This window comes from Crocodylus porosus, unplaced genomic scaffold, assembly GCF_001723895.1.
Source record: "Crocodylus porosus isolate Cpor-Errol unplaced genomic scaffold, CroPor_comp1, whole genome shotgun sequence".
Classification (NCBI taxonomy): Eukaryota; Metazoa; Chordata; order Crocodylia; family Crocodylidae; genus Crocodylus; species Crocodylus porosus.
This window is the reverse complement of record NW_017728886.1, coordinates 226,770,948-226,790,599: the sequence shown is the minus strand read 5'-3', so window position 1 is coordinate 226,790,599 and position 19,652 is coordinate 226,770,948. Positions and strand designations below refer to the sequence as shown.

General features: G+C 42.4%; 1 protein-coding gene across 1 annotated transcript in view; it reads right to left on the bottom strand.

Moving 5' to 3' along the window:
* Positions 1-19,600, bottom strand: part of OSGIN2 (oxidative stress induced growth inhibitor family member 2) — a 37,902-nt gene extending 18,302 nt beyond the window's left edge. The window contains exons 1-3 of the mRNA XM_019550256.1: positions 19,474-19,600; positions 14,356-14,510; positions 2,559-2,695 (exon numbers count right to left, since the gene is read on the bottom strand). Of these exons, the coding sequence (XP_019405801.1) occupies positions 2,559-2,695; positions 14,356-14,422 (204 nt within the window). The 5' untranslated portion in view covers positions 14,423-14,510; positions 19,474-19,600. The remainder of the gene's footprint in view (positions 1-2,558; positions 2,696-14,355; positions 14,511-19,473) is intronic.
* Positions 19,601-19,652: the final 52 nt, after the last annotated feature.

Here is a 19,652-nt window from a genome sequence, read left to right as displayed (position 1 = left end):
CACCCTATGTATTTAAAAAAGGACTTCTTGTCCTTGATCCAGGTAGCTAGTCCCAGTTCCATCTCTGCCTTGGCCTTCCTGACCGGGGCAGCCCCAAGCAACCACAGTATAGTCCTCCCTGGTGATGGCCCCTCCCTTCCACTGCGTGTACACCTCCCTTTTAGCTAGGAGACGTATCCAGATGCTTTTGGTGAACCATGGGGGCTTTTGTGCCATCCTGCCCCATTAAAGAACACCAATCTGACAGTAGCACTAGAAAGGAAAAGTACTTTAAGCTCTTTGGAGATTCCATTGCTGACCTCAGAGTGGGTCTTCTTAGATAGCAAAACTTAAGAAATGAACTTGAACAAAAAACTGAGGAACAAGAACTCATCCATAGATTGGATTGTGTTAAATATGCTCCAACTGAGCCTATTGATTCTTATCCCATTACCTGGATTAGCCATTATAAAATCATACGTCTGTAAAGGTGCAGACAGAAATGACAATTTTCACCGATCTGGCCCCTGAAAGTGCTCTACAGCAGCAGTTCCCAAACTCTTGTATGCATATCATCAGTGGTACGCAGACAACCTGTGAGAAGTATGAGGTGAGTGGCACACATAGACACAGACAGCCAGCTGCAGGTGGCCAGGAATGCAGACTGGCTGCATGTGGAGTAGTACCCAGCAGGTAAGTAAGCGTGTTGGGAGGAAGGGGTGTGGGGGAGGGGAGAAAAGGGTTGGGGAGCAGACTAAGGCCTCATGGTGAGGGATGGGAGGGGCAGAGATGAGTGGGGACCCAGGCCAAGCTGTGGGACAGTTTGAACCCCGAGTGGCTCATCCAGGGGTGCTGGGGGGCTCCTGCCACTGCGCACACCCTAGGAGTGGTAGGGGGGAGGTAGGCTGCCCACTGGGCTGTGCAGCTCACTGCTGTTGTTTCAGGAGCTGTGTGCAACACTAGTTGTACCTCCTGTTGCCAGGCGGGCAGAGGACACAGCGCAGCCAGTACATGGGAGGCACATGGTGTTGCACACAGCTCCTGAGGCAACTGCAGCAGGGTGCAGAGCCCAGCGAGCATCCCGCCTCCAACCTGTGCAGAAATCCAGGGGGGGCACATGTCCTCATGCCTCCTCCAGGGGTATGCACAACGGTGGGGAGCCACATACCCCCAGCACCCCTGGACAAGCCTGCAGCTCAGCCCTGCTCCTGGTGCTGTCTTCAGAATGGGAAGGGAAGGGGGAAGAGGTGTGGATTTTTCCAGCTAGTGCTGGAGAGTGGAGTGGGTGGATCAGAGCCCCTCCTCCCAAGGTGCAGGGACTCCAACCCAACCACTCCACCCCTCCAGCACAGTCTGGGCAACCCCCAGAACAAGCTCCCTTCGCTCCCTTTCCTATTCTGAAAACAGTGCCTGGACTAAGAAGGGGGAAGGGTGTTGCTAGGGGAGAACAAAGCTGCTTTAACTAGCAGTTTGATCTCCCAATACAGAACATCTGTTTGGTCTGGGGGATCATTATAACACATGGCACTACCTGTCATGAGTTACAATAGTAAATGAGCTACCTGCTTTGTTTTTCTCTGCATTACCCATCTCTCCTTTCTCAGCAGTGTTCCCTCTTTAACCTCCTCTATTTCCCTACCCTTTGTATTCTAATAACTGCTTTTAATTTAGCAGCTGTGCTTCCTGCAGTCCCTTCACAGGATTAGATAAAGTAAGCCTTCTACTTAAGAAAGCTTATGTTATACACCTCTGATTTAGTTAATATATGAAGATGCAAATCTACCCTGCCTTCTGCCTGGTTAAAAAGAACATACATACAACTTTTCAGCTACTGATACAAAATTCATACCTCTCTTTTCCTGTGCCCAGGTTATTCTTCCACTCTTCCCCCAAGTTCTATGAATTAAACCAGCACAGTGAAATATGTTCGTCAACATGAGAGTACAGACTTAACTAAGCACTATATCCTACAGTAAGTGAGCAGTGTTATCAATTAAATTCAGGTTGGGTCTAAGCAAGTATAAAATATAACTTACTCAGCAGTGTAGGGTTTTATATCAGAACTGAACTTAAGCCAAAAAGCTTAATGTTATTTTGTGCAAAGCAAGCAGTGTCAAAAGTTGATAAAAAGCTTGTTAATCTATTTTACATTCATCAGATAAAGCTTGCTGAAACCTTGCAGAGAAGCTTGCTTCAGTTTCCAGACTAGTAATTCTTATAATTAAATTTAGCACTTCTTACTTTCAAGTGCTATAATACCTTGTGGGGAAGCCTAACAAGTATTTTACTGGGGAAAGACATGGAAAAAAGACCCCACAATTTGCTTCAGACCACAATGAAAGCTCCTGGCTTCCACTATTATGCTTATACCACAAACCTCTCAAAGATTAAAGACTACTGTGAGTCTAAGAATTTTTTGTGGGTTAAGTATGTGCCAATAGTCCTACTTACGTTAAAACGAGCAGACCTATGCTAAGGAAATGCATAAAAGGAAAAGTCTACTACTGTATTAATTTAACATTTTAAGAGAAAATCAAACAGGCTAAAGGGCTTGGAAAAAAAGAAAGACACAAACTTACTTGATCAACAATAGATAGATGCCTTGCTTCTTCTAATTTATTGTGCAAAATGGGATTTGGATGTATAGCTTCAGGAGACAAATATGGCCTGTATCCAGACAACATATAAGAAAGGCAAATACCCGAAGGTCCATTCCCTATTTAAAAAAAAAAAAGTTGTTAATATTCTAACAAAAATGTCATGAATCATATTACAGAAACTAATGTTTGTAAATTATATAATCATTTTGCTATTTCTTTTGTAGCACCACAATAACGTGCAAGGCATACAAAGTCCTTGTTCAAGAAAAGCTTACTACGAGTAGAAAAGTTTACTTCAAAGTTCTATTACAAAGGGCCTTTTAAAAAATATCTCAGCATAATATTTTTGAGTGGCACAAAAAAATAGCTGGTTGAAAAGAGAAAGAAGTACAGTTACATTTTTAAAGATATTTACATCAGTTACCAACCAAGTCTCTCTCGCATAAACTATTCATCAAAAATATTCAACAAACCTATGAAAAACTGTCAGATACCTGACTTCAGATTAATTCTTAGAAAAATTTTTAGAAAAAAATTCACAACTCAAATCTCAGAGTCAACGTAAAAATGACATGTGACCGGCAGCCTGAGTTCACCTATTTGTCCTTCCTTGTATAGTTAGCAGATTATTTGCGCTCTCAGTGCCGGGACCTCACTGTACCAGGCACTATGAAAGTGCAGAGCAATTGGTCCCTGATGCAAAGGGCTCAGAATGCAAGTGTAAGACCAATGAATCACAGATGGATACAAACAGATGGGGGAAATAAATGGAAGCAAAATGAGTACTAAGCTCAGCACATCAGCACAAATATTTAGCTATGGCCAATATGTATGTTAGTTAGGTAATGGGGTAGCCAGGGCTTAGTTTGAAAACTAATAAAAGCAGCAAAAATGTCAATTTTAACATCTTCCTGAATCCCTTTTCCAATAGTTTATAGAATGATATTGTACCCTATCAATACCATAACTTTAATATAATTCAGAACAGGTTAAAAATAGCTGTTTTCAAATGGATTACTACATTACCAGAAGTGGTAATATAGATGGGAACTTGTATCCATCATGAGATTTAGTATCAGATACAGATATTTATTGCATTTTCAGTCGTATTAAGCAATATGAGATTTTGACATGATTAAACATTTAAAAAACACCATAACAGATGCATACATACCAACACCAGATAAAAAGAATATTAAGGGTACAAAACTAAGCCTTAAAGCAGGAAAAGCCTGGGGAACCTTATGTGCAGTTCAATGACACGATAGCATATATGACTTTTCTCCCACTGTACCACTGCCCTCAGCATTTGCAAGAATATGCAGCATTCACCTAATGAATATCTCCCAATATTTTTTTATTCTCATTCTTGAAGGTGTACAGTCTGTGCAATATTTACTGCACATTTTTCAAACCCTGCTCTAAACACAGAATTACTACACTTCTTCATGGGCTTAACTATGGCACTTATCCTTTATATGGACCTGTAAAAAAGGTCGAATAAACTACTCTTTGAAAGGAAATTTATTATCAAAAGGAGAGATCCATGAATCTTTCAGTTCTGGAAAGGAGTCTTCTCTAGTAGACAGACTTATTTTTGTCTGCTCCCTCCCAAATATGAGGTTTTTATCCCTTGTCATGTTCTACCTGTCTCTTGTCTCAGTCCTGTCTCCTCTCTAACATTGGCTTTTTACTAAAAAACTTTATTTTCATCCCTTGGCAAGTCCAAGTCTCCCTGCCAAAAAAAATCCTAATCTCATTTTCTGAGTCTCCTTTTGCTACTTGATTCCAGGCTCTACCTCACAACACAAAACTGCTGATTCATTATTCAACCAACTGTAGTTCTCTTGAGGACCACAACTCCTGATGGACCCGTTTCCCCTCCTCCCCTACACATTACTACTTAGTCTCAGTTCTCTTGTCCAATTGTGTCCATAACCAGCTCCTCACTTCCCCCAAACCCTTGTCACACATCCTAGTTCGTTTCAATTCAGTCTCAGCCTGCCCCTTTGTCTTTGCCAGTGACTTTTCCTTTTTCCTGTCCAGCTTGTCTTTCCTTGTCCCAACCTACCCTTAAACTTCGTTCTTAGAAACAACCAAACTATTATGGCTGAAATTAAAAACAAAATAGCCTGCAGCAGATGCCAGCATATAAGGTTGGCATGGCTACAGTAAAAAGAAAAGCGAGAGGGACTTCTATTGTAAGTGACAGTGTATATAACCTTCCTGATTAAATACCAGGAAGTCAACTGGTGGGAAACATTTCTGCACTACAAAATTACCCCCATAATCATTCCCGGGGGGGGGGGGGGGGAATAGATCTCATGCACAATGCAACTGTAATAAAACTCATCCCTTGATTTTATTAACCATGTAGTATAGAAGGAGTCAAATATAAAATTTTCCTCCAAATTTAAATATTTTAAATTGGTAAGAACTGCATTTTCAAATGTACATGTTATCTCCAGAGTACTGGAATCCCAATTGGAACACCTGGGAAACACTGTCATAATTATACTCCCAGTATCCATATTATTTATTATTGACTGTACTTGAACAGCTTCTTATCCAAATGATGTAAACATTTCCCCCGTTTCTTAAATTATAACTGTAGCTGAACAAAGATCCACTTGTACAATCTTTGATTTAAAACCTCCACACTATGAATTAATACACTGCAATGCAAATACCCAAGTTTGTTGACCAATTAATGTAAAAATTAAAACAAAAGACTTGTCATTCGGATGAAAACTGAAGAATGCTTTTTGTTTATAAGGCAATGAACAGTAGCCTGGGGAAAATAGTAATGCTTTTTTTGTTCAGCTCAGGAAACTCTCTACACTTAGGGCTCCAACTTGAAATTTAGCATTCACTGAAACTTTCACATTTTATAAAATTGAGTTGTTCTGCTGTCTCCCAATCTCTTAAAAACCTGGAATATGACAGAACAGATTTGCTAACCAAATGACAGATTGCCTCTATTGCCCTAATCCAAAAGAGCAAGATTACCTCTCTCAATTCCTTGTAATAGGTTTAGGTTAAATTCCATTCTAGAATAAGATGTTCCTGGGTGTTCCAATTTGTTCTATTTATTAGTCTAGGGCACTTATACACGTGCCTTACCCTTGCTCCGACGTGTTCTAATGCCCCCACCATCATTTTGAAGCACAGGACTGAATACACAAGACACTGAGGGTATTTTAATTATTAAAACACCACCCTTCACTCCAGAGCACATGTAAAAGTTGCCCTTAGATGTCATCTGTTATGCATCTGCAGTAACATCCAGCATTAGTTAATGAAAGTACGAGCTAAATTTCCTTTTGAAAATAGGATTTTCAAGTTTATGATGACTACTTAGTATATTTTAGAGAATTCTATAAAAGGGAAAAACTCTTCTAATAGAAAGGGCATTTTTAGATGAAAACTTAATTCATAAGATCAAATAATTTATTACAGGCTTCCCCGCCCCCATTTCAATCAAAGGGAAGCTGGGTAACAGTGACCACGAGCTGATCACCTTCACCACCCGCAGTAAAGCTGGGAAGTCAGTAAGCAATACAGAAGTCCTTGACTTCAGGAAAGCTGACTTCGATAAGCTAAGGAGGCTTGTCAGTGAGGCCTTAAAGGGCCACAAGCCAAAGGAGATGGGAGTTCAGGATGAGTGGTTGTCCTCAAGGGAGCAATCCTGGATGCACAAGCAAAGTCTATCCTGGCTCGGAGGAAAGGCAGCAAAACAGCACAGCAGCCCTCTTGGCTCTCCAGGGAACTAGTGGACCTCCTGCATCTAAAAAGAAAGACCTACAAAAGATGGAAGGCTGGATCCACCTCCAATGTCCAGAAAAAAGCAAATTTGCTAAATGGGTACTTTGTGTCAGTTTTTCACCAATCTCATGGGATGCCCCTGCCCATTATGGGACAAGGAGGCCCGGGTGAGGGAGATTCCTTATCCTCCATCAATGCCAACCTCATGAAGGAACACCTTGAGAGGCTGGAAACCTTTAAGTCAGCTGGCCCTGACAGCTTACACCCCAGGGTACTCAAGGAGCTGGCTAGCATCATTGCTCAGCCCCTGACATGGATCTTCAAGAACTCTTGGCATCCTGAAGTGCCCGATGATTGGAAGAAGGCCAATGTGGTGCCTATCTTCAAGAAAAGGAGGAAAGTGGATCTAGCAAACTACACGCCCATCACCCTGACCTTTATCCTGGGGAAAGTCTTAGAAAAGATTATCAAAGAGGCCATTCTTAACAGACCAGCTGACAGCAACATCCTGAGGGAAAGCCAGCACTGGTTTGTTATGGCTAGGTCTTGCTTGACGAATCTTATTTCCTTTTACAACCTGGTGACCTATCACCTGGCCAAAGAGAAGAGATTGATGTCATATTATCTTTATTTTAAAAAAGCCTTTGATCTGGTATTCCATGATCACCTCTTGACAAAACTAGCTAACTGTAGCCTCGGCCTCACCACGATCCTTTGGCTGAGGAACTGGCTCCATGGTAGGACCCAACACAGGGTGGTGGTTGACGGAAGTCAATTGTCGTTGTGTGCTGTAAACAGTGGGGTCCCTCAAGGGCCTATACTATTTAACATATTCGTTAGTGATGTAGACATTGGTGTCAGAAGCAGACTTGCCAAGTTCACCGATGATACCAAACTCTGCAGTAAAGCATCCACACCTGAAGACAGAAGGGTGATCCAGGCAGATCTTGACAGGCTCAAGAAATGGGCAGATGAGAACCTGAGAGTGTTTAACACCGAAAAATTCAAGGTTCTTATAATAGGTCGCCTCTCCCAGTGCCATCTTCCTAGTACTCCACACCTTGTGTGGAAACCCTTGGATCCTTCTTTGGGGTTCTTATGTCCCGCCATATACTCACCTGCCACATCTCGATGAAAATTAGAATGACATTCTTACGAGCGGGAGGCTGCCAATTGTATTGGATACATTGGGACCTTTCCCCTGTGGGGTACTGACCCCTGATTTTCTCTAGCTAGGCCTCCCCATCTAAACCCACTAAACAGGGTTTGACTTCGAGGCTCTAGCCTTTTCCACCATCTTGAGGCCTAGGGCCCCTTTTCCTGTTCCAATCTGGAGCCTAGTCCAGAGGGCCTGGGCGCCAACCCCACCGCTGGAGAACCAGAAGCCCCAAACCAGGCAATGACCCTGAGCCTGAAAATAATGCTGCACCACAGGCACACTAGAGCTCCCCGGCTTTTAGGGTTGCACCTCGCTGGCGCCGGAGGTTTGCGCCCCCTCTCTGGGGCTTCTTGCCGCTCCCTCTCTGGGCTCCTCACTGCCCCCTCTCTGGGGTTTCTGCAGTCCTTGCACAGGGGTTCACCATCACCCCCCCCTCACTGGGGCTGGGGTTCCCACAATGTCATGGGTCCCCTATGAGGCCTCCTCCAACCCTTAATAGCCTCACCCAAACCTCTGGTGTTTTATACAACAAGAAACAAAACACAAGCCCCTGGGCTGTAACAAATTCAAGCTGCTCAGCTATAACATTATTCCTGATGCATCAGTGGTGCTCTATCCTTCCCCCAGTCTCGGAGCTGTACCTGCAATCTGGCCTCTCCCCTCTGCTTGCTCTGGGAAAGCTCCTTCTCCCATGGCCGCTGGTAGGGAACTCTTGGCTGGGCCTCAGCCTGGGAGTTATATAGGAGCCAAGCCCTGGCCCTTCTGGTCAGCTGACTCCCACCAGTTGCCATTGCAACCTGAACCTGTGCCTCTTCATTACTACTCCACAAGTAGCAGGCACCTCAGTGCCCCACTACAGTTCTTCACCTTGGAAGGAAAAGCCTGAAGCAAGCTTATAGGCTTGGCAGTGCTACGCTGGCTAGCACTACAGACGAAAGGGACTTGTTCATCTTGTGGTCAATGATGACCCCCATGAGCCTGCAATGTGATGCTGCAGCTAGTAAACTGAGCAAAATGCTGGCTTGCATCCATAGATACTTCTCAAGCAAATCCCAGGACGTCATTCTCCCGTTGTACTCGGCCGTGGTGAGGCCACAGCTGTAGTGGAGCCCAAATCTGGACGCGGTACAATTCAAAAAGGATGTGGAGAGGCTTGAGACAGTGCAGAAGCACACACATGATCAAAAGTCAGGAAAACAAACTTTATGATGAGAGGCCGAGAGCCATGGGGCTCTTCAGCCCGGAAAAGTGCAGGCTCAGGGGTGATCTGGTGGCCACCTATAAGTTTATCAGGGATGCACACCAGGATCTAGGGGAAAGTCTGTTCACCAGAGTGCCCCAAGGGATGAGGTCGAATGGTCACAAACTCCTCCATGACCGTTTCAGGCTGGATACAAGGAAGAACTTCTTTACCATTTGAGCACCCATGGTTTGGAATAGACTGCTGCTGGAAGCAGTTCAAGCACCTACTTTGAACACCTTCAAGAGACATTTGGATGCTTATCTTGCTGGGATCCTATGATCCCTGCTGACTTCCTGCCCCTGGGGCAGGGGGCTGGACTCAATGATCTTCTGAGATCCCTTCCAGTCCTAGCATCTATAAATCTATTTACCTATAACTTTGTGTGTGTCAAGATCATACTAAAAATGTATTATTCTAATATAATAAAATTAGAATAATTATAATTTTAGTCCGTCTGTCTGTGTGTCCGTCTGTCTGTCCATAATGCTTTTCCTCAACTGCACATCCACCAACTGGCCACGCGGGCCGGGGCCAGCCAAGTTAAAATGGGAGCCCCTCTGCCAGTGCCGCCTCCTGCAGCTTCCAGTACAGCAGCTCCCTCCACCCTACCTCCACACATGGCAAAAAAATAAATTGGCACAAGCACATTACAAGTGGCAGGGCCAGCTGAGGAATGGCAGGATCCCCTGTTGGCCCTGCCTTCTCCAGCGGCCTCCGGTGCAGCAGCTCCCTCCACCTCACTTCCACAGAGGCAAAAATTAAAAAATTGGGTAGAGCACTTTAAAAGCAGAGGGGCCAGCTGAGGAAAGGCAGGAGCACCTTCGTCGTAGCGGGGGTTGGACCCAGGGCTCCGTTCCTGCTGCCCCCCTTCTCCTGTCATTCTTGACATGTATGCTTAATAATAAACTAGCAAACTGCACAAAACCAAACCAAATCTTGGTATAAAACCCAAAGTACTGTTATCACATTGATAAAATAAAGTAATTTTTAAAATTGTTATCTTAAAACCCAATTCAATCTTAACAGCACTACCCGAGTAAGGTCTATCTAAATAAGGATTTGGAGAATCAAGTTCTAAATCAGACATAAGGTAGGTAATGCTGAGAGGGAGAGATTAAAGAAAGGGCAATAAAGCCATGAGGTGAATTGCTTGCATACTGGAAACATCACATTAGGGTTTTATTATTACTACTTTTATTTTGCTGATGCAGTGGAAACAATGTTGGGAAGGAGAATGGTTTTAATAAAGAATATAAGGACACAGAGACTACAGCATACACATAATCAGGGAGACTATTTTGATCATGAAGGGCAGCACTGGAGAAAGATCATGAAGTAGAATAGTGTACAAGTTGTCAATCTTTTATTCTCTTACTACGCTATTAATTCATTTTAGTTTGTTTTCTTTTAAGAGCTTTTAAGTGTGACAGCCACATATTACAGATAAGTTATCCACTATGAAGATTATGTTAAGAGGTTTCCAGCCATAAAATATCTGATTAAATAGCACTAAGGCATACTTTAGATGTTAGTGTTTATTTTTCACTGGTAGAAGTCAAGGTAGCTGCATTTGTCTTCAGCACTGCCATACTCTGAAGGTAGAAGAAATGCAGAACACAGGTACTTCTGCCTTGCCTTCTGACTAGCCTCAGACTAACACAGCTCACTACTCTCTGTACATGATGTACAGTTACTGAAACCAATGCAACTCTGGCCTGGTACAGACATTCTATTTCTCCTGAGATTTACTGTTCTCCCATGAGAAACCACAAATACACAAATGTTCAGGCTTTTTCTCCCAGAATAAAATTGGCTGCTCCAGGGGAAAAAAACCAACCCAACCTGGACACAACCAGGGTTCAAATCACTTCCCAGGGAGTTTTTCCTCAAGAAAGTGAATGTCTGTACATGATGACAACACAGGCTGACCATGGGCAGTCTGGGTGAACCAATCAGGGCTGCCTTATACACTGCTGTCATCTATTGGCAGGCAGACATGAGACATGAGACCATACCGAGATATGTCCATAGGGACCCAACCTAGGTGCACAGTGCCAGCATCACAAGCTTTCTACTCTCTAGGTTTTCAGCATTCAAGTGTCTGTACATATGGCTCTGGGTGAGTTTTTCCTACCACAAGAACAAGCCTGGGAAAATTCTCCTAGATCTGAATGTGTATACACAGCCTCAAGTCAATAACCATATGGCAGTCCTGGACTATGGTACGCAGAAAGATAGGAAATGGCACGTGTTCCTCTCAAGTTTAGTCTACACTCCATAGTTTGCACTTGGGAAGCTTAAATTTTTTTGGGAAGTATGAGCACACCCAAACTCATAGATAGCATCTTTATGGCCATAACCCCCTTTTCTACTGACAGAGTAATGCAAACACTGTGAGAAACAAAAAAGACTACTGCTGCCACCTGTCAGCTGATAGAAGATGTGCATGGGCTTTGTCTGTACTTTCTGCTGCTTGCTACCACCCCTGGAAGAAGCTGGTGTTTCTCTGCGCTCACTGTGAGTCTTGCCAGCACAGCTGATTAGTTCAAGCTGCCAGAACATGGTGTGGCATGTACAAACCCTGGAAGCTTCCTGCTGTCAGAAGACTTATAAAGACAGTCATGCCGCAAAATGTGAAATTCAACATAGTGATTCATGCTTCCATCCTTTGCAAGTCCCTCTTTTTAGACGGAGGAGGTCCATGAATTCCCTGTAGAGCCGAGGGGGTTGCTGAGCCCTTTACCACCTTTCCTACAGGTTGGGATGGACTTCCGTTGTGCTTCTAGGATCACTGCCTTAAGGAGCAACCACTCACCGTGAACTCCCCTCCCTGTCAAATCATGGCCTCAAGAACAAGCCTCCTGAGCTTATGAAAGTCGGCTTTCCTGATCTAAAGAACTACTACATTTCTAGCTGACTTGCTAGCTTTGTGATGGATAGTGAAAGTAATCAACTCATGGCCACTTTCACCCAGCATCCCTTCAATTCTTAGGTTACCGATTAGATCATCCCCTTTGGCCAGTGCCAGGTCCAACAGCACCTTACTCCTTGTTGGCCCATAAGCATCTTGAGACGGTAGAGCTCATTCATGCACGCAAGACAATTTTGAGACTGATCGGATTTGGCTGAGTGCTCTTCCCATGAAATGTCCGGGTAGTTGAAGTTTCTTATGACACCATGCACCGAAAGCATGCAGCCTTGCCCAGTTCCCTGGCGAATTCATGGTCAAGCTCTTATTTCTGATTTGGAGGTTTGTAGTAGACTCCTACCACTGTATCCCCTTCACCACACAGTCCCCTCGTATTCTAACCTAGAGGGCCTCCAGTTGTCCTCCTTGGGAGTCGATCTCAGTTTTTAGGGATGTGTAGCACTCTTTAACATAGAGAGCTAAACCCCCACCCCTTTTTTTCCAGTACAATCTCTCCTGTACAGGGTATAGCTATTTATACCCATAGTCCACTCATAGGAGGAGTCCCATCAGGTCTCTGTTATTCCTATGAGATTGTAGTCATTTTTGTTTAGCAGAAGGACCAGTTCCTCCTGTTTATTCCCCCAAATTCCTGGCATTAGTATACAGGCAAGTAAGTATGCTGCTGGAAGCCCTAGGCTTCCTTGCACTCATGGAGAAGCTCTGTTCCTGGGCTGGGGTAGGAGTGGGTTACCTTGAGCATCCTAACATGCTGATTTTGAGGTTGATGCTTGGTGAGCTTGCTTTGATGGCTGTCTGCCCATCCCCGACGAGCTGAGTTTAAAGCCCGGTCAAGTAGGTCAGCCATTCTGGCCAAGAAGAGCTGCTTCCCCAGTGGATTGAGGTGGTGACCATCTCTTCCCAATGGAGAGAGGAGCAGTAGTTTGAAATGTGGACTGTGGTCGTAGAAGACAAAGCCTTCATGATGGTACCAACATTGCAGTCTTCTGTTTACTACCTCAATTTGTCTCTCCTCCTCAGCCCATGACCCGTAATCAGAAGGATAGAGGGAAAAAAAACCAAAACAAAACACCTGTGTCCCTAGTCCTCAGCCCTGTAGTTATTTGTGACCCGGCTGCGATTGCTCCGAGCCATGTCACTTGTGCCCATGTGAATAAGGAGCATGGGGTACTGGTCTGTGGGCCGGAGGAGTTTTGGGATCCTCCCAGCCACATCCCAGATATGGGCTCCTGGGAGGCAGCAGCCCTTCAGGGCTAAGGGGTTGGGGAGGCAGATCCTTCCGTCCCCCTCAGGAGGGAGTTTCCCACAAAGACCACTCTGCGTTGCACTTAGGGATGGTAGCTGGTTGGGTTTCTTCTTCACTTGCAGAAGCTGGCAGCTCTGCAGGCTCTACTGGTGCTGTGAGGGGTTCATACTTGTTGCAGAGATCCAGAGGGGTGGTGACCCTGGTGCAGCGAGCCTTGCGGCCAGAGACCACCTTTGTTCAATTCCCTAGCTAGACAGGATGGGAGTGCCTCTTGGCCTCCCTTGTCCTGGCTGGCAACCTAGCTCTTCCCTCTTCTTTCTTGGGGTGAAGGGCCTGGTAGTAGGAGTCAATCTCCTGTTCACCATCCCTGATGGCATGCAGCCTCTGCACTGTGGTCTGGAGCTCCACTATCTGGCATTCCAGAGACTCCAATATGGAACAAACCTCACAAGGGGAGCTGGCAATGCTTCTGATCCCATGAGTCTGCAGTTGTGCCAGGCAGACCCCACAGCTGAGAGCCAGAGGGCTCTATTTCTCCAAGACAACTCCTGTACCCTTATATATCAAGTTAAGTGAGTTAGGATGTGCTGAGCTATTTTTGAAGAAAGATTTTGCAGTTTTGTGGTGCAAGATGCTCACCTAGGCACTCTCAATTGAGGGTCCCCCGCTAAAGAACTTGTTCCTTGGTGTACATAGTCCACTGGCTCTCAACTTCTCTCAAGTTTTAGGCACTCCTCCATAGTTTTTTTTTTGTTTTTTTTTGTTTTTTTTTTTTAACATGGAGGTGCTACTCAATTAATAAAAGGTAACTGTAATTACCTCCTCACACAAAGGCCAGGCAGTTGGAGAGTGGCGGGAATCATGGAAACCTGGCTGAGAGCTGCTAAATTAGTCAATTAGCCTGTTTTATATTGCAAGCTTTTACTTACTGGACTGCAGACTTTATCAAAGGGTTAATTTAAACCAACTGGCTTGGGGAAAATAGGTTTTATTTCACATTAATTTTAATTGCAGTACCCAGATGTTTTAACAAGCAGTGCAAAAAAGAGTTACTGAAAACCTGACATATAGCTACCAAAATTCAAAATCAATGTGTAGCCCCAATTCAGTGGGACTCAATATAGACATAAATAGTATAATCTTTTAGCTCACACCACAGATCAGGGCTGAAATCACTTTTACATTTAATCATACTAAACACTGCAGGTAAACTTCTTCCCCTTCAATAAGTATTTGCATTCAAATACATTTCACTGATAACTAGTTATCTAACATAATAATTTGATGTTACTATAATTAACCATAATAACTACAGCAATCAAAAATACTTTCACTTTGGAGATCCTCATCATTTGTTATTAATTATAAATTGAGCTCTATTTCTTTAAAATAATGGTAGTGTCACACAAGTCAATTACTGGGAACAAAACCTACCTATTATTACAATTGGCAGAGTCAGTAGTTGGTCCCCAGGCAGAGTGGTTTCTTCTAATAATGGCATTCTTTTAACTTTCTTCTCAAGGCTATCACCAAAATACTGCACGAAGGAACTTAAAAGTTGTCCTTCAGTTTCAACACCACTGTAATTTCTATTCATGAGTTAAAAAGAAAAAAGAAAGAAAACACAAGATCAGTTTAGCATTACATCTTCTTCAAAAATTAAGTTACATTTTACTTATTACTTTCAAACTATCCATCTGACATAAACTCTAAGAAAAGGCAAAAAATAAAGCATATGCTATCAGTTCACACACAAAATGTTACGCTTCAGGACAGTTTCTCTACATGGTCAATATTCCTTTTTTGCCACTAAAAGAAGAAAACTATTTCTCAAAGAAACCATATAAACAGTTAGGAAGCAAGAAGGACCTTGATTGAACATTTCTCTCATTCAAATACATCATTTAATCTATCACTTCTTCCTCACCCTACCCCTGAAATATCAAAAGTCTGACCCATATGGACATTTAGAGATTTTTATATTTCATTCATTTTTGACCAGATCGAGAGCCCATAAATGCATTACTTTGTGATTATTTATATAGCCGGAGGATATCCTGTCGCCAACACTTACCTATCACTTGTAAAACATACATGCAAATTACAACTCCAATTTAGTCAAAACAAAACTTATTTAAAAAGTCAGCTGAACCTCTAATGAACGTACAAGGACTTCAAGTTGTACAGTAGACAGAAATAGCAAAAAAACAAAACAAACCCCACACAACCTCCTAAGTATAAACCTTTTAGCCTTGTAAATTGTTTGGGGGGGGGGGGGGTTTAAATCATGTCCAAGCTGGAACCTTACACTACAAAATATATCAGTCTCAGTTAAAACTTGTTTTGAGTCCTTTTTACATTGTCCAGAGCTTAAAATGTGCATCTTTTCCAGCTCATCATAGAAGCAATTAAAATTGTTAAGCATTGGCTTTTTAACTTTCTGAATACTTTAAGAAGTCACTTCAAAGAACAAACTTATGCTTCCAGATTACTATAACAGGACAGGATGGCACCAGCCTTTTGCAATTGTTCCTATACATCCTCCTAAAAAGGATCCTGTATCACCGTTTCAATCAACTACCATCACTCCACAGTAAAATTTTGCCTCAGATCCTGCAACTAGTCCTATTCAAGTCATAAGGCCAGCTGCATGCTTCAATATGTGCAAGAGTGTTTTCAGGACTGGGGCCATGAAGTTTAGATCCAAATCCAAGTCACATACATTCCTAAGGTACTGAATTAGGGCTTAAACTATTAACTCTTATACCACTAAGGAGAGCCCTTCTCCACCTGATTTCTGCAGCAGAGAAACTAAGAGACAGATTAGAAGCACATCCAAAACATTTTGGAAGAGAAGCAATAAGTAGTAGCATGCAGATGTATTTCACTTGGAATGAAATGCAAAAAGCAAACTAGCTTTACCACACCCTTCCTGCAGTAGCATAATGCTGTAGTGTTTGATTTGCAAATCCTGCAAGAAGCATCAGTCAAGAAAAAAAATAATTCCAGATACCTTTTTAAAAACTATATGAATACTTTTTCTCATTTAAAATTTTATAAAAAACTTTCATAAGAGGAAAAAAATTAGCTAAGAACAAAAAATTAACTGGTTACCTCTCTTTAAACGCAAATAAAGTATCCTCTCCTATGTTCCAGGTACAGAATGTTAAAAGTAATAATATATAAAGAATGAGGCACATTTACATGTATGTATGAAGTGCAGTACAAGACAAACATTCTTTACTAAAATTCAGATGTATGCATTGCATCAGATGGTCCAAAGTTTTAAAATTCCCCATCAAAAGGGCAATAATGTTATTCAAAAGAAAGCACTTCAGTAAGAGTTTGGAGCACTATTGTCATTGTGCTTTATGCTATAAACTACGTGAAATGTTTTTTTCTTTTTGGTTCTGTATCCTTTCAGAAACAGAGTAATACATTAACACAGAAATAAAAGCATTTCTCTTTAACTTTAAGTATTTAGAGTACGTAACTAAGTGGAGCTTCTGTGGGGTAAAAATCAATCTTGTATGAAGAATGTAGGACAAAATAGCTGACCTGCAGAAGCCATAACAAGGGGAAAAACAAACAATACAACCAACCCAACACTTAATTCCACATCCCATCTAAATGCTACTCATCAAATCTTTCTAACCTCATGCAACTGCCATGACCAACATTACATACATCTCCATCCTGAACAAAAGGGGATCAAGGATGCACAGGCATCCACATGAGGAGGGAGGCAAGTGCAATCTGTGGGGCTTGCTTGGGTCTGGGACGGCTGGGTGGGGTAATGGACCTTGTGGGAATGAATTTACACCCCCATCTCTCCTGCCCTTCCCCACACTGAGACTTACTGGTATGGGTCCTGGCAGCAGCAAACACTGACAGATCTAGCACCTGGAGCAGTGTGCAGGATGGGGGCAAAAACAGCCCAGTGCCAGGCAGAAGGGGTCTGAAAAGCATAGGGTGCAGCTGGGCTTTCCCAGTCTGGGAGTGGTGCAGGTGACTGTACAGAAGTTCCATGCCCTGGTCTAACCTGCATCAAGTAAGTCTGATATTATATCATACCAAGTCCATTTTAGACCAGGTTCTGCAATTTTTAGACTGGTCTATGCGCGTAGAACTTCTGTATAGTTTTGGGTTTGGATTGATTTCCAATCGCTGAGACCAGATCCAACTGTAAAGTCCACATTGGAAAGAATCAAGTTACATCAAGTGGCCATTTTGAACTTAATTTAACCTCCCCGCCAAATGTCTACACTTAGCCTTAGACTTCCTACTGTTGCTTGGAGGTACCTCTCTCCACATCCTAGTTTCACTTCCTAGTCTTCCTTTTAGACCTCTGCATCAAGCAACAAAATATGATATTGCCAGCAGACTCTCATCAAGGAATCTGTCCAGAGATCAGAAATCCAGTAATTCTGACAGAGGGAAAATAACTGTTTAACTGTAAAATTTCTGTCCATCTTGTCCGTGTGATTTTATGTGATTAGGAGAACTCTATCTGAAGACCAACAGGTTGCAGAGGGAGCGCAGTGAAATTAACAACAGGTAACAAAAATGATGCAAGAAAACAAAAGTAAAATTCCAGGAGCAGAAAAATTAAGTTCTTCAGTTAGTAATAACACACAGAAAATTGAACTGGTCTCTAAAAAATTCTGCTGTCAAGTCAATTTGAATGTAGTCTTCAGTGCAAAACAACGTTAGTACAACTTTCAAAACAGATCGCAGTGAAATCTTCACTACTACCACCACATTTCTAAGATTAGATATAACACATAATCTGAGTCAAAAGGACAGGATAACCTAAAAGTTACAAAAATACATATAATTAGCCAAGATTATATACAAACAATGCTTTGGAGAAGGTGGATTTACTAATGTAGCTATGGCTCTGCTCAGATGAATACAAAGGCAAGCTAGTAGTAGAATTAGTGCCTACCTTGTATTGTTATGGTCACACCAAAAAAAACACCTTGCACCAATTTTAAATCAGATGGATTAAGATCTGGTTTTGTACTGCTTACAAATTAATACTTTTTGGTTTACTACCTTGATTTCTTTTAAGAGATTTGGATAAAAACCTGTAAGAGAAAATGTTAAAAGCAATTTAATTAAGATTTTTCCAGAACAAAGAACAGTTGTCTTAACTGGCATCAGTAAGCCTGGAAAGAAATACAGATGAAAGATTACTCAGTGGTTATGAAGTACACAGGAAACATCACATTTAGGCCACTCCTTAGAACAGACGACTCCAAAGATCCCAATGCAAGTCCTTACAAATACACAGATAATACCCGTCTGCCCAACAGGGTATAGTGGTTCTCAGCCTCTTTAGACTCAATGCACCCCTTGAAAAATGCCAGCTCTTAGTTTTCACTCATTATTCGAGTACAGAAAAATATATAGCACAACTCTTCCTTTGCAAAGAATTCAGAAGACCTTAACAAGTCAAAATGTTTTAAACACAGTAGCTTCCTATTTAAAACCTCTAGGTTCAATCTTGTGAAACAAGGTTGCACACCTAATGACTGTTAACACTGCAGCACCCCAAGGCAACACCCCTGAAAGGATCCGAAGGCACCCCAGGGTACCACAGCAATCTGGTTGAGAATCACTGGCTCGGCAGATATACTTGTCCTTAGATTTAAATTTTGCATAAAGCAACACTAACACACCAACAAAACATACCTAAAACATCTCACTTAAAGTGCACAGTTGGTGTTTTGGTTGTTATGGGAAGGAGAAAGAAGAGATTCACCACTGTGGGACCCTGACACGCTGCTGTGAAGAAACTTGATGTAAAAACAGCATTAAACTTAGGTTAAGATTACCCTTTTTTCCCTGTAATACTTGCAGCAGACGACAGAGGGTGGGGAGAGGAAATCAGGAAAGTAAAACCAAAGGGCATTTCTAACAGCCAGCAAGGGTTTTCATCACCTCTCAAGTCTTTCTTTGTAAGTATTCAAGTAACAGGTAAAATTATATCCATCTATAGATAGATATATCCACCAAGCCCATTTTAACCCAAAGTAACAGGTCAATTATATATTGTGATATACAATTTGTACCTTGGTCGTCCAACATACCTCAGTCTTCTTTGGCCTCAGGTAATGAATCTTTATTCCTAAGGGGGGCTTTGGAGAAAACAGTTATCATTCTTACATTTTATTCATAACACTGTGTTATTCATGATGATAATAATATGAGGACTATATTACACTATATTACACTGATAGTGATAGTGATATGCTCTTACAGTGTAATATAGAATTATTCTGGGATTGTATTGATCATGATATTCTGTTACATTAGTCCTCATATTATTATCATCATGAATAACACAGTGCTACGAATAAAATATAAGAATGATAGCTACATTCTATAACTATTTCCTACAAACACTTCCCCCTCCCCCCCTTGAGGAATAAAGGTTCATATCTTTGGCCTCAGGTAAACTGAGGCATGTTGGACTACCACTTATATGTATATCATAATATTTACATCATATAGTAAACAGCTATCATATAAAACACACATACTTACCTATTTACTTAGATTAAAACGGGCTTGTTATACCATGACAATCATTATTCCTACTATTACTATTGTTAAGGATGCCACCATCACGCCTGCTGCATTCCTGGAGGCCTCCTCTCCAGCGGGCTTTCCCTCAGGTCCGGTCCGCGCTGCGGCCCGGCTCGGCCCGGCGCGGAGCGGCCCAC